We start from the raw sequence: 12239 nt of genomic DNA, 5'->3' as shown, positions 1-12239 counted from the left end.
CTCATAACAGAAAATTCATAATTTGATCAAACGCGCGCCGTTAACTCCACATCCGCGAAATTTTTTTTTTTGACCTAAAAACGACGTCGTTTTGCCTTGTATTCACCATTCTCGGTGAACACGATTCCATGGCATAATTTGCGTACTCAACTATCGACGTAGTGTGGAAAACAATGTCGATCCGTCAATGGAAACACACTATAAAATGCTGCAATATTTTGGAAGATATATACTCCCATATATGCATACTCTCATCAACTAGTAAACTATATATCTACGATGGCCAACTCAAAGCTTTTCTGTCTTCTCCCTCTGCTTTTCATTGCTGCCGTCGTACTTACCAAACAGACAGCCATGGCGGCTGACCCTCTCCGCTATTACTGTTTAAACTTTGAAATCTCCATTACCAAGTCCGACTACCAAAATAACGTAAACAAACTTTTGGGTGACCTCACCTCCCAAACACCAATCAACGGCGGTTTTAGCTCCGGCTCCGTCGGTCAATACTCCAGCAAAGTCTACGCCCTTGCTCTTTGCCGTGGCGACGTCTCCAGCACAGACTGCAAGTCTTGTCTAACCGACGCCAGGACCAAGATAATTCAAGTTTGCCGCAAATACATTGAGGCCATCATATGGTATGTCGTCTCTCTCTATATATATATAGGGTTGTCTTCCGGTGCAAAGTGTCCGTCTAGGAGAGAAATGAGAAAGCATGTCATCCGTCCACGTGTCCAGATGTAACGGATGAGAAACACTAATTTTTTTAAAAAACGTGATGATATTTTAGTAAATAATTGAACATCAAAGTGCAAGTAAAATGTATTACAAATGCAAGTAGCAGTTTCATATAGTGCACCTCAGCGCCAATAAAATGTATTACAAGTGCAAAGTAAAATGTATTACAGGTGCATGTAAAATTTACACCGAGCATCAATACTAAGTGCACCTAACGTTATACCTAGGTGCACCTATAGTTATAAGTACTTGCACTTAGGTGCACAAATATTAACAAGGTAAAATTACTTGCACTTATAAGTGATTTTACTTACACTTTTTACTTGCAAATGTGCACCAGCTACGTGCACTTATAACATATTTACTTGCACCAAAATTTGAGTTATTTATGAAAATGCCACCATGTCGTTTTTTTTAAATTATATCTGATTCGTTGATCTGGACACGTGGACAACTGTAAATGGTTCTTATTTCTCTGTAGGGTTCCAATGAGAACACTTGCTTAGGTGAGAACATGAGGACAAATCGTGTGCATCCATTTAATATTTTTTAATGGTATAGATTAAATTAAGTGTGTGCGAACACGAATTAAATGTGTGCAAACACACTTAATCGCATTTGCACACATTTAATTTGCGTTCGCGCACACTTAATCTAATATAGACTATTAAAAAATATTAGATGGATGCACATGATTTGTTCTCACGTTCTCACCCAAGCAAGTGTTCTCATATGATCCTAAATCTATATATATATATATATATATATATATATATATATATATATATATATATATATATATATATATATATATATATATATATATATATATATATATATATATATATATATATATATATATAGGGAAGGGTTCAGGTGCGGATATAGCTTCTCGTGCGGTTGTGCGGGTGATTAATGTGCGTGAGTTTTGTACTTAGTGTGCATGAGTTTTGTACTTAGTGTGCGTGAGTTTTGTACTTAGTGTGCGTGAGGTTTGTGCTTAATGTGCGTAAGTGTAGTGCTTAATGTGCGTGAATTTTGTACTTAAGGTGCATGAGTCTTGTGCCTAAAGTGCGTGAGTTGTGTGCTTAATGTGCGTGAGTGTTCTTCATCTTCACTCCTAACTCCTTAATTTCCTGCATCATATCATCACAATAATCCTAAACTATTGTCCATAACGCTTGTTAAATGCACAGAGGAACTCCAGGCAAGGTCGATATTTCGTGCCTTCAGGTATTCTTTTCGATGTAATTAAAAGCTCATCTGTATCTGTATTTGCTTCAGTGAATTATGCTTGCATATACGGTTCTTCAGAAAGTTTTGTATCTGAACCTTGGCTTCATTCAGGTTGTAATTTTATTTTTATCTGCTTATATTCAAGCCTCAAGATGCGTATGGATTAGAGAAACTTGCAACCGAAGAATTGTGCAAGCATTACAACAAAGATTTTGGAATTGAATGCCGCATTGGAAGGTTCCACACTCACGCACGCACATTAAGTACAAATCTCAAGCACATTAAGCACAAGACTCACGCACATTGAGTACAAAACTCACGGACATTAATATTACACACTCATGCACATTAAGCACAAATCGCAGGCACATTAAGCATAAGACTCACGCACATAGAGTACAAAACTCACGCACATTAATCAACCGCACGGGAAGCATTCAACCGCACTGGAACATTTCACTATATATATATATATATATATATATATATATATATATATATATATATATATATATATATAATTGCACTCTAGTGCGAATGGAGCGCCTAGGTGCGAATATGCGAATGTCTGATATCCGTCCACGTATCCAGACCTAATGGATGAGAAACACTGATTTTTTTTAATGCGGTGATATTTTCGTAAATAATTGAACATCGAAGTGCAAGTAAAATGTATTACAAGTGCATGTAAAATGTATTATAGGTGCAAGTAAAATTTACATTGAGCATCAATACTAAATGCACCTACAGTTATAAGTAGTTGCATCTATAGTTATAAGTAGTTGCACCTAGGTGCATGAATATTTGCGGTTGTTTTCACGGGGACTACTACCCGATGAACTCCCCGCAAGAACAAAAACGATGTCAAAAAGAACGAACTCAGATCAATGAATGTTAACAAGGCAAAATTACATGCACTTGCAGGCGAAAGTAAGTGCACTTGTAGGTGAAAGTAGGTGCACCCGATCAATGAATGCAGACAAAAATTACATGCACTTGCAGGCGAAAGTAGGAGCACTTGTAGGTGAAAGTAGGTGCACCCAATCAATGAATCCTGACACGTGACGCGCGCTGATTGATTTTGGATCAAATAAAAAAACTTCTACAGGTAAAAAATGCACACAAAATTCAACCGTAGATGCATTCCAAATTCAACAGCCAAGATTCAATATTAATTAAAAAACACAAGGGTGGAATATTTATAATTTTGAGTAAGTAGGTCAGATTTTATTTTGTATTCTAGTGCACATTTTTTTTGTTCGAGTGCATATTCTTCGAGTGCATCTGTTTTGTTTCAGTACTTAGTTTTTCCTTTGAGTGCACATCTTTGTGCCTTTGAGAGTTTGAGTGCAAACATTTTGCTTTTAAGTGCATGTTTTGTAGCCTTCAAGTGTATGCTTTCTTATCTAATAGTGCACAATTAATTTTCTTCTAATTTTTTCTTCGAGTATTTTTTTTCATTGCCTTCTAGTGATCCTCCCTATGCTTTCAAGTGCTCAATTTCATGCCTACAGGTGCATATGTGTCTTACTATTGTGTTAAAAATAAAATAATACTTAGAATTACATTGAACCAATTTTTTCCTTCTAATGCACGTTTTGTAGCCTTCAAGTGCACGTTTTGTAGCCTTCAAGTGCATGTTTTTCTATTTAAGAGTGCACAATTAATTTCTTTCGAATTTTTCCTTTAGTGTCCTTTTTTTACTCCCTTGCCTTCTAGTGATCCTCTTTATGTCTTCAAGTGCTCAATTTAATGCCTACAAGTGTGTGTCTTATTATTGTGTAAAAAAAAAAACAAAAAACAAAAAAAAAACAAAAAAAAAAAAAAAAACCTTAGCATTCAAGTGAACCCTTTTTTTCCTTCGGTGCAGTTTTTTTTTTTTTTTTTTTGGCTTCAAGTGCACATTTTTATGCCTTCAAGTGCATGTTTCTTTACCTTCAAGTGCACGATTCTTGGTAGTATTTGTTATATCTTGTGTATTCTTTTCAATGACAAATAACTAAATTTATAATGAAATTTGTGATATTTACAAATGATTTGTATGGGTAATTGATTTAATAACACTTAAGTTGAATAACTCCTTTTTTGGTACCATAAATTGCATCAATTGCACATCTATTTGCCTCGAGTGCAAATGTTTCGCCTTCAAGTGCACATTTTTATACCTTCAAGTGCATGCTTTTGAGCTTTCAAGTGCACATTTCGTATACAATTGATTTTAAGAGAGTCATTAATCATAGTGCAAATCCTATCTCACCGCATTTTTGCGTCGGAAGTCTTGTGCGCACCGGATCCTAAACATATATATATATATATATATATATATATATATATATATATATATATATTTATTTATTTATTTATTTATTTATTTATTTATTTATTTATTTATTTATATATGACAAATTCAGGTATGACTGTTTATCATGGGTCTCAATTTATGAAATAGATCAAGTCACAAGAATTTGAGTCTTGTACTATAGAGGTGTAATAATATTATTTTCTTCAAATATTTATAATATAAAGTATTATATATGATGTTTAAAATATTGATTATATCATAAATTTTGTTATATAATGATAATTTATTTTTTACAAATTGTTTATTATAGTTTCCCTAAAGTACTAACTTTATGTTATTACTGAGTATATACAAATATATCTAGTTACAATTCTATTATTATTTTATTTCTTGCAAATTGTGTTGAGTTTACCAGCATTGGTTGACTTCTTCTCTAGTTTACATTATTTATATTTAGTTTTGCTTATCAATGTACAATTTTATATATTCTCTACAAATTGTCAATTATGATATGATATAAAGTCCAGTACGTATTATATATAAGACTTAGAGTATAGTATTAATTAGGCACAAGTGTCAAATAGACACATCTACTACTGTGAAGTGCTCAATTTCCACCACGAACTAAATTAAGTGTCAAATAGGTCCATCTACCAGCGAAATTTGTTCGATTGACATTTTTTACAGGTTGCTTATTTAATTATTAAAAATAAATAAATAAATAAAATAAAAAAATTTAAAATAAAAAATAAAAAATCTAAAAATAATAATGAAAAATAATAAAAAGTAATAAAAATTAATAATAAATAATAAATAATAATAAGAAATAATAAATAATAATAATAATAATAATAATAATAATAAATAAATAATAATACAAAATAATACAAAATAAAAAAAAAATTAAAAAATTAAAAAATTAAAAAATTAAAAAAAATAAAATAAAAATAAAATAAAAAATCAGCAGGTGGCTATCCGGCGAGGACAGCAGGTGGCTGATTTTTTAATTTTTTTTTTTTAAATTTTTAAATTTTTATTCTATTTATTAATTTATTTTTAATAATTAGATAGGAAACCTGCTAACAACCTGTAAAAAATGCTAATCGAACAAATTTAGCTGGTAGATGGGTCTATTTGACACTTAATTTAGTTCGTGGTGGAAATTGAGCACCTCACAGTAGTAGATGGGTCTATTTGACATTTGTGCCTATTAATTATATTTACAATTTTGCTATGACGTCTCATGCATAGATTGAGACCCATAATACGATCTCACATGAGACTAGCCTATATATACTGATATACATATGTGAGTGGTAATTTATATCTATTTAATTTTGCCTAAGCTATATTAATCTTGCATCTAGGTACGACAATTGTCTTCTCAAGTACAACGGTAAGGATTTCTTTGGGATTATAGACGAGCACAATAAGTTCTACCTGTGGAACCCTAAACCCGTGAGTAACCCGGGGATATTCATCCCGAAGAGGAACGAACTGTTGAGGCAACTAGCGGCGAAAGCCGCCGGGCAGAAGAGTTTTTACGCGGCCGGAGTGGCGAATGCCGGGGAATCGGTGGAGGTGTACGGCTTGGTTCAGTGCACCAGGGATCTCTCCAGCAAGTATTGTAGGAGCTGCCTCAACGACGCCATTGCAGAGCTCCCAAAGTGCTGTGGTTCCAAACAGGGAGGGAGAGTTGTGGAAGGGAGTTGCAGTGTCAGATATGAAATATATCCTTTTTTCAAGTTCGATTGAAATGAAATGCAATGAAGAAAGGCGCAAAAGCTCACAGCTAGCCAGCATGTTATCTATATAAAATATAAATAAAAGGGGCACCGATGTGGTGTGAGAGCTGTCCCTATATTGTGTATGTTAATCTTCACGTTTGGTCCTTTGACCATTATTGTATCTTTACTTTTAATAAATGATGGAGTTAATACCTCCAATGGTCCTCCGAGTATTAGGGTCTTACGTTCTCTGAGTTTAAAACGATCACAAGACATCCTTGAGTTTAAAAAAAATAACCACTCGTGGTCCTCCGTTAGGATTGGTGTGAAATTGTCGTTAAGTGTGAGGGCAAATCGGTCATTTCTCGTATGAGTTAATGCCTACAATGGTCTTCCTAGTATTAGGGTATTACCGGGTGTAGTCCTCCGACTTTAAAACGATCACTACATGTCCTACTAGTTTAAAAAAGTTACCACCCGCGCGTGGTCCTCAGTTAGGTTTGTTGTCAAAGGGGCGTTAAGTCTAATGGCAAAGCTGTATTTTCACCTATATTTCTTCCTCCTTCGTTCACAGCAATGGTATGTCTGCAACATTTCCCCCACCCCCCAGAAACTAGCGCTGGCAAGGAGAAAGTCTCCGGTTGCTGCTCCGAGAAATCGACGACTCTAGTCCAGGTCAAGCATTTGCACCAACATATTTGTTCCTCTAGAAGATTATGAACCTAAGAATTCATGAAAACTCGTTTCAAGAATTGGGAATCAATAGCCATTGACGAAGCCTAACGGAACTTCTACACATGTTTCGTAAGAAAAATTCTTTTGCTTGTCAATGATTGTAGCAAAAATGAGTGATGGTGAGTGTACGAGTGTGAAATGTCGTCCTCATACGATGGGGGGTTATGACACGTAATATGCAACGACAAGAAACTAGGCACTAGCACTAGGAAATCAACAAGAAGCTAAGTAATACATAGTTTCAAGGTTTAGGTAACTAAACAAAATAACACAAACACATAATAACAAGATATAAACACGAAATAAAAAAAAAATATGACTCAAGTTACGAAGCATTATCATCTAGATGCTTTAACACCTATGAGATTATGGAGAACAAGTAACCAAGGAGTCAATCGAGAATGCACATAAGTATCATTGTTTAAAGTCACTTCAGTGAACAAATAAACAAGGGTTAGAACAAGGATTGCCCCACTTTCATGGTGTATCAATTCCAAGTCCATCAAGCACACAAAACACCTTAAACCTCCAATTTTCCCTATTTTCATAGGAAGAAATTGGGTTTATGCAAGGAGTGGCTTGGAATCTTGACTCAACCCTCATTGAGGTCAAAAATCCTCCAAAACATGCTAATGAATGTTGTACACCAAGCATTAATAATATACAAACACAAATCATTCATAAACTCAAGAACCCTAGGTTATAGTTCTTCCCCTTCTTTCGATAATCACAAATTAAGCATCAAGATAGATAATACAACAATAACTCAAGTCCATAAACTAACTACTCATGATTAAATAGCATAAATAACACAAAACATAAATAATAAACATAAACATTGCATAGGAAAAGATACAAGGGAAAGAAAACATCTCTAATGAAATGGATGGTAAATCTTGGAATTCAAGTGTTGAATCCTTGATTACAAACTTCAAATATGAAAGGAATTAGTAGAAAATGTCTAGTGCTTGAACAAAGTCGAAAATTGAGTAGAAAATGAATAAAACCACGCATAAATAGTGCCACTGGCCGTGCCCTAAAGCTGCAATTCTGGGCAGGTTTCTGGAAAGTGCACCAAAAATAATACACGGCCTCAGGCACAGCCGTGCACTTGGCCGTGTCTTTTGACCACCAAAAATTCAGATTTTGGCTTTATGTTATGCATAAAAGGTGTAGCCCTTCGAGTTTTTTTTCCAATGGCAAAAAAACCACTTCATTTGGACATTTGAAGGCCGAGATATGGTCAAAATTCCAAATAGTGGTCGGAATGAACGAAAATTGCAATGTCTTAATCTTTTGCTCCTCTTTTATTTTGGTTTGTCCAAATGACTAAGACCATTGAAAATACCATTCTTTGGCTCCTTTGGAAGTATTGTATCCATCTCTTAGCTTCTCCTTGGCTCCCATTGGCTCCTAATGCATCCAAAATACTCCATTATTTGACTCCAATAATGTTCACCAAAATGCATTAAAATACTCATCTTTGCTTTCAAAGCTTTCCAAACCAAACTCCTTGCAAAATAACACAATTTAGTCTTCATCTCATGAAATTTGAAATGATCTATAAGAAAAATGACTTTGTAAAAATGGAGAAAAATATAGACAAATAAGCACTTATCAATCAATACGTTTATACTTTGGTCGTGGAATAAGTTTACTTTGGTCATGGAATATGGAATAAAGGTTGCCGCCTCCTCGGAGAAAAGTAGAAAAACTTTAAAAATCCTCATCCTCCTCCGTCTTTCTCGCTATCGGCATTCTCTTTCTTCTTGCTGCCTTTCTCCTTCTTAGGAGGCACAATCTCCTCATTCTTCTTCCGATGTTTCTTTAAATCTTTCAACATCGCCTTCATGTCCATTTTCCCGATCACCGTCACTAGATCCTTTTCTGTATCCACTTTCACCACTTTTTCTTAATCAAGCATACCGCACTCATGGAGTAAAAGGAAAAGTGGGGTACATGTATAGAAAAACTTTGTGCTCAAGAATAAGCAGAGAGAGCTACCCCGGAACAACAAACAATGGAGGAAGGGTCATCCAAAAACTCCATCTTTGAGGAGATAGAGGAGTTAATGGTATCACCCACAGGTGGTTCACCAATCTTCAGAGATGCCCGGTTTCTGAAACCCACGGCTTTCGCCATTGACGGCCAGAGGCCAAAGCTTCCTTTGCCGTCATTCTCGTCTGAAGTAGAGTGGCTTCTTGAGGTGGCATTTTGTGGGTGGCGGGGTCCACAAAACTTGTGGAAGAAATGCGTGCCAAACACCTCTTTGTCTGGAGATCAGCTGGGATCGATGAAGCCATCATGTGTTCTGTGTATAAAATCCACAGAAATGATAAACTTGTTTTGCGACTAGTGGAGAGGTGGTGTTCTGAGACTAATAACTTCGTGTTCGAGTGGGGCGAAGCCACCATCACTCTAGACCTGGACCAGAGATGTTGGTTTCTTAGAGCAGCAACTGGAGACTTTCTCCTTGCTGGTGCCGATTTCTGGAGAAAATGTTGCAGACATACCATTGCTGTGAACAAAGGAGGAAGAAATATAGGTGAAAATACAGATTTGCTCTCAGACTTAACGCCCCTTTGACAGCAATTCTAATTAAGGACCACGGGTGGTAACTTTTTTAAACTAATAGGACGTCTAGTGGTCGTTTTAAAGTCGGAGGACCATACTTGGTAATATTCTAATACTCGGAGGACCATTGTAGCTATTAACTCATACGCGAAATGACCGGTTTTCCCTCACACTTAACACCCATTTGACACCAATCCTAACGGAGGACCACGCGTGGTTATTTTTTTAAACTCGAAGGACGTCTGGTAGTCGTTTTAAACTCGCAAGACCGCACCTGGTAAAACTCTAATTCTCGGAGGACCATTGGAGATATTAACTCTAAATGATGAGTTTAAACATATTAGATTTCACCTCCAATTATTGATCGAAAATGTGCAAGTAGCAAATAATAATGCGATCAATATACACAAGTGTCAAATAGGCACATCTACTACTGCGAAGTGCTCAATTCCCACCCCGAACTAAATTAAGTGTCAAATAGGCTTATCCACTAGCTAAATTTGTTTGATTGACTTTTTTTACAAGTTAATAACAGGTTGCCTATTCAATTATTAAAAAAATATAATAAATATATATATATATATATATATAACAAAAAAATTGTTTATTTGTTTTTCCAATGGAGTTTGCTCGGTACACCGGAATATTGCATGAAAAGATGATAAAACTGAGGTGTGAAAATAGAGATAGCATCCTCGGAGAATAGAGTCCATCTGGTCTACGGATGGAAGTCTTTCCGAGAAGCCAACAAGATAAAGATTGGGGATTGGTGTTCCTTCACCTTGGTTAATCCAAACAGCACAGAAACTATGGTTCTGTTGGTTAAAAAACTACTCAAATGAAAATGGATAAATTAAGATCGAATATATATCATCTCATTGCTGCTCCGACCAAACGTGGAATGAATTGATATTTTTGGATCTTTTCTGTTACTATGTTTTGTGTAAATTTTCTGGGTGGATCGAATCTATTGTGTATAATTTTTGCAAGCTTTTTGACTTTTTTTTTGTTTGTTCTTGAAAACTGAAACGTTGGATTCAGTTTTAGCTTCCATGCTTTATCCTCTTTTTGTAAGCTTCAGAATATACAGTGATAATTTTTCATTTCTACCAAAAAAAAAAAAAAAAGTGATAATTTTTCATATTACAACCTTTTTCTATGAATCAGAAACTCCCAACCTTTTGTATCTCTGGGTGAAAGCAAATGGGTTTTGAGAACAGAAGACTTGCGCTTTGGATTCCAGATTATGGTTTATCTTGAATTGTGGGAAATTCTTTTTTTTTTTGTTATATATATATATATATATATATATATATATATATATATATATATATATATATATATATATATATATATATATAATATTTTAATAATTAAATAGGCAACATGTTAACAACCTGTAAAAAAAGCCAATTGAACAAATTTAACTAGTAGATGGGTCTATTTGATACTTAATTTAGTTCATGGTGAGAATTGAGCACTTCGTTGTAGTAGATGAGTCTATTTGACACTTCTGCCAGATCAATATATATAATAATGAGACAAGGCACCAAATCAGGAAAAAATCTGTTTAAAATTATTTTATTTTAAGCAATGGATCTTCACATTTTAATGGATTAGATCTGTCACACGGACTCATAGAAAGATGTGGACTAATATGATCATTAGTGCATATATATATATATATATATATATATATATATATATTGAAATTGCACTTTGAGTCTTGAATGCAAGATGTAACGTATATTTTTACTTGTTTTTATATTATGCACCAATTACGTTCATTAATTAAATTTGTTAAACAAATATAAATAATGAAAGCAGAAAGCATAAAATAAAGTGATAACACAAAAGAATTGTTACACAGTTCGGAGCGCTTCTCCTACGTCTGCCACTACAAGAAAAATTACAAATCACGACGGAAACATCGCGACGGAGCATAATCCGTTGTCGATTCGTGACGGATTTTGCAACGGAATATGTTCCGTTGCGATTTTGAGACGGAAATGGTGACGGAGTTCAATTCCGTAGCGAATTTTGGCGCAAAATGAAAAAAAATGAGGGAAAATTTGGTGCCCACATTTTGGTGACGGATTTTGCGACGGAATTAAGTTTTGTCACCACAGTGGCGACGGAAAAGGCAACGACCGATGTTTCCGTTGCGATTTTACGACAGAATCAGCGACGAGAATGACTTCTGTTGCAATGTTTGGCGCAAAGTGGGAAACAATCTCACGTAATCTTTGTGATATGAATTGACGACAGAGGGTGACGACGGAATTTGCGGTGGTTATTTTTTCCGTCACGAAAATATTTAATATTTTAAGTAAAGTTTATTTTCGCTACAAAATGAGACGACGGAATCAATTCCGTCGCCAATATGTTGACACTTCGCGACAGAAAATGCGATGCGCTACATGTCTGTCGCAATACGGCGATGAAATTAGCAATGGAAATGGTTTTTGTTACGATGTTTGGCGCAAAGATAGATTTTACGTTTGAGGTTTGCGATGAAATTTGCGACGGTTACTTTTTCGTCGCGAAAATATTTAATATTTTAAGTGAAGTTTATTTTCGCTACAGAATGGGACGACAGAATCAATTCTGTCGCCAATACGTTGACACATTGGCGATAAAAAAATGTGACGTCATAAATGTCTATCGTGATATGACGATGGAATTAGCAACGGGAATTGTTTATGTTGCGATGTTTGGCGTAAAGATAAATTTGATGTTTGATGTTGGTGACGGAACTTGCGACGATCATTTTTTCCATTGCTAAAATATTTAATTTTTAAAAGAAAGTTTATTTTCGCTACAAAATGGAATGCCAAAATCAATTCCGTCGCCAATATGTTGACACATTGGCGACAGAAAATGCGACGCCTACGTCCGTCACGAGAATATATAATTTTTTAAGTAAAGTT

The 12239-nt window shown here is 34.9% G+C and overlaps 1 protein-coding gene across 1 annotated transcript; it reads left to right on the top strand.

Annotated features, from left to right (window-relative positions):
* The first annotated feature begins 258 nt into the window (after window positions 1-258).
* Window positions 259-6115, top strand: LOC109163427 (cysteine-rich repeat secretory protein 38-like). The gene is made up of 2 exons (XM_019312171.1): window positions 259-635; window positions 5641-6115. The coding sequence occupies exons 1-2, from the start codon at window positions 280-282 to the stop codon at window positions 6026-6028; spliced, it is 744 nt and encodes a 247-aa protein (XP_019167716.1). The 5' UTR covers window positions 259-279; the 3' UTR covers window positions 6029-6115.
* Window positions 6116-12239: the final 6124 nt, after the last annotated feature.

This window comes from Ipomoea nil, unplaced genomic scaffold (assembly GCF_001879475.1).
Source record: "Ipomoea nil cultivar Tokyo-kokei standard unplaced genomic scaffold, Asagao_1.1 scaffold3025, whole genome shotgun sequence".
NCBI lineage: Eukaryota > Viridiplantae > Streptophyta > Magnoliopsida > Solanales > Convolvulaceae > Ipomoea > Ipomoea nil.
The sequence above is the reverse complement of the archived record's forward strand: the minus strand, read 5'-3'. Positions and strand labels throughout refer to the sequence as shown.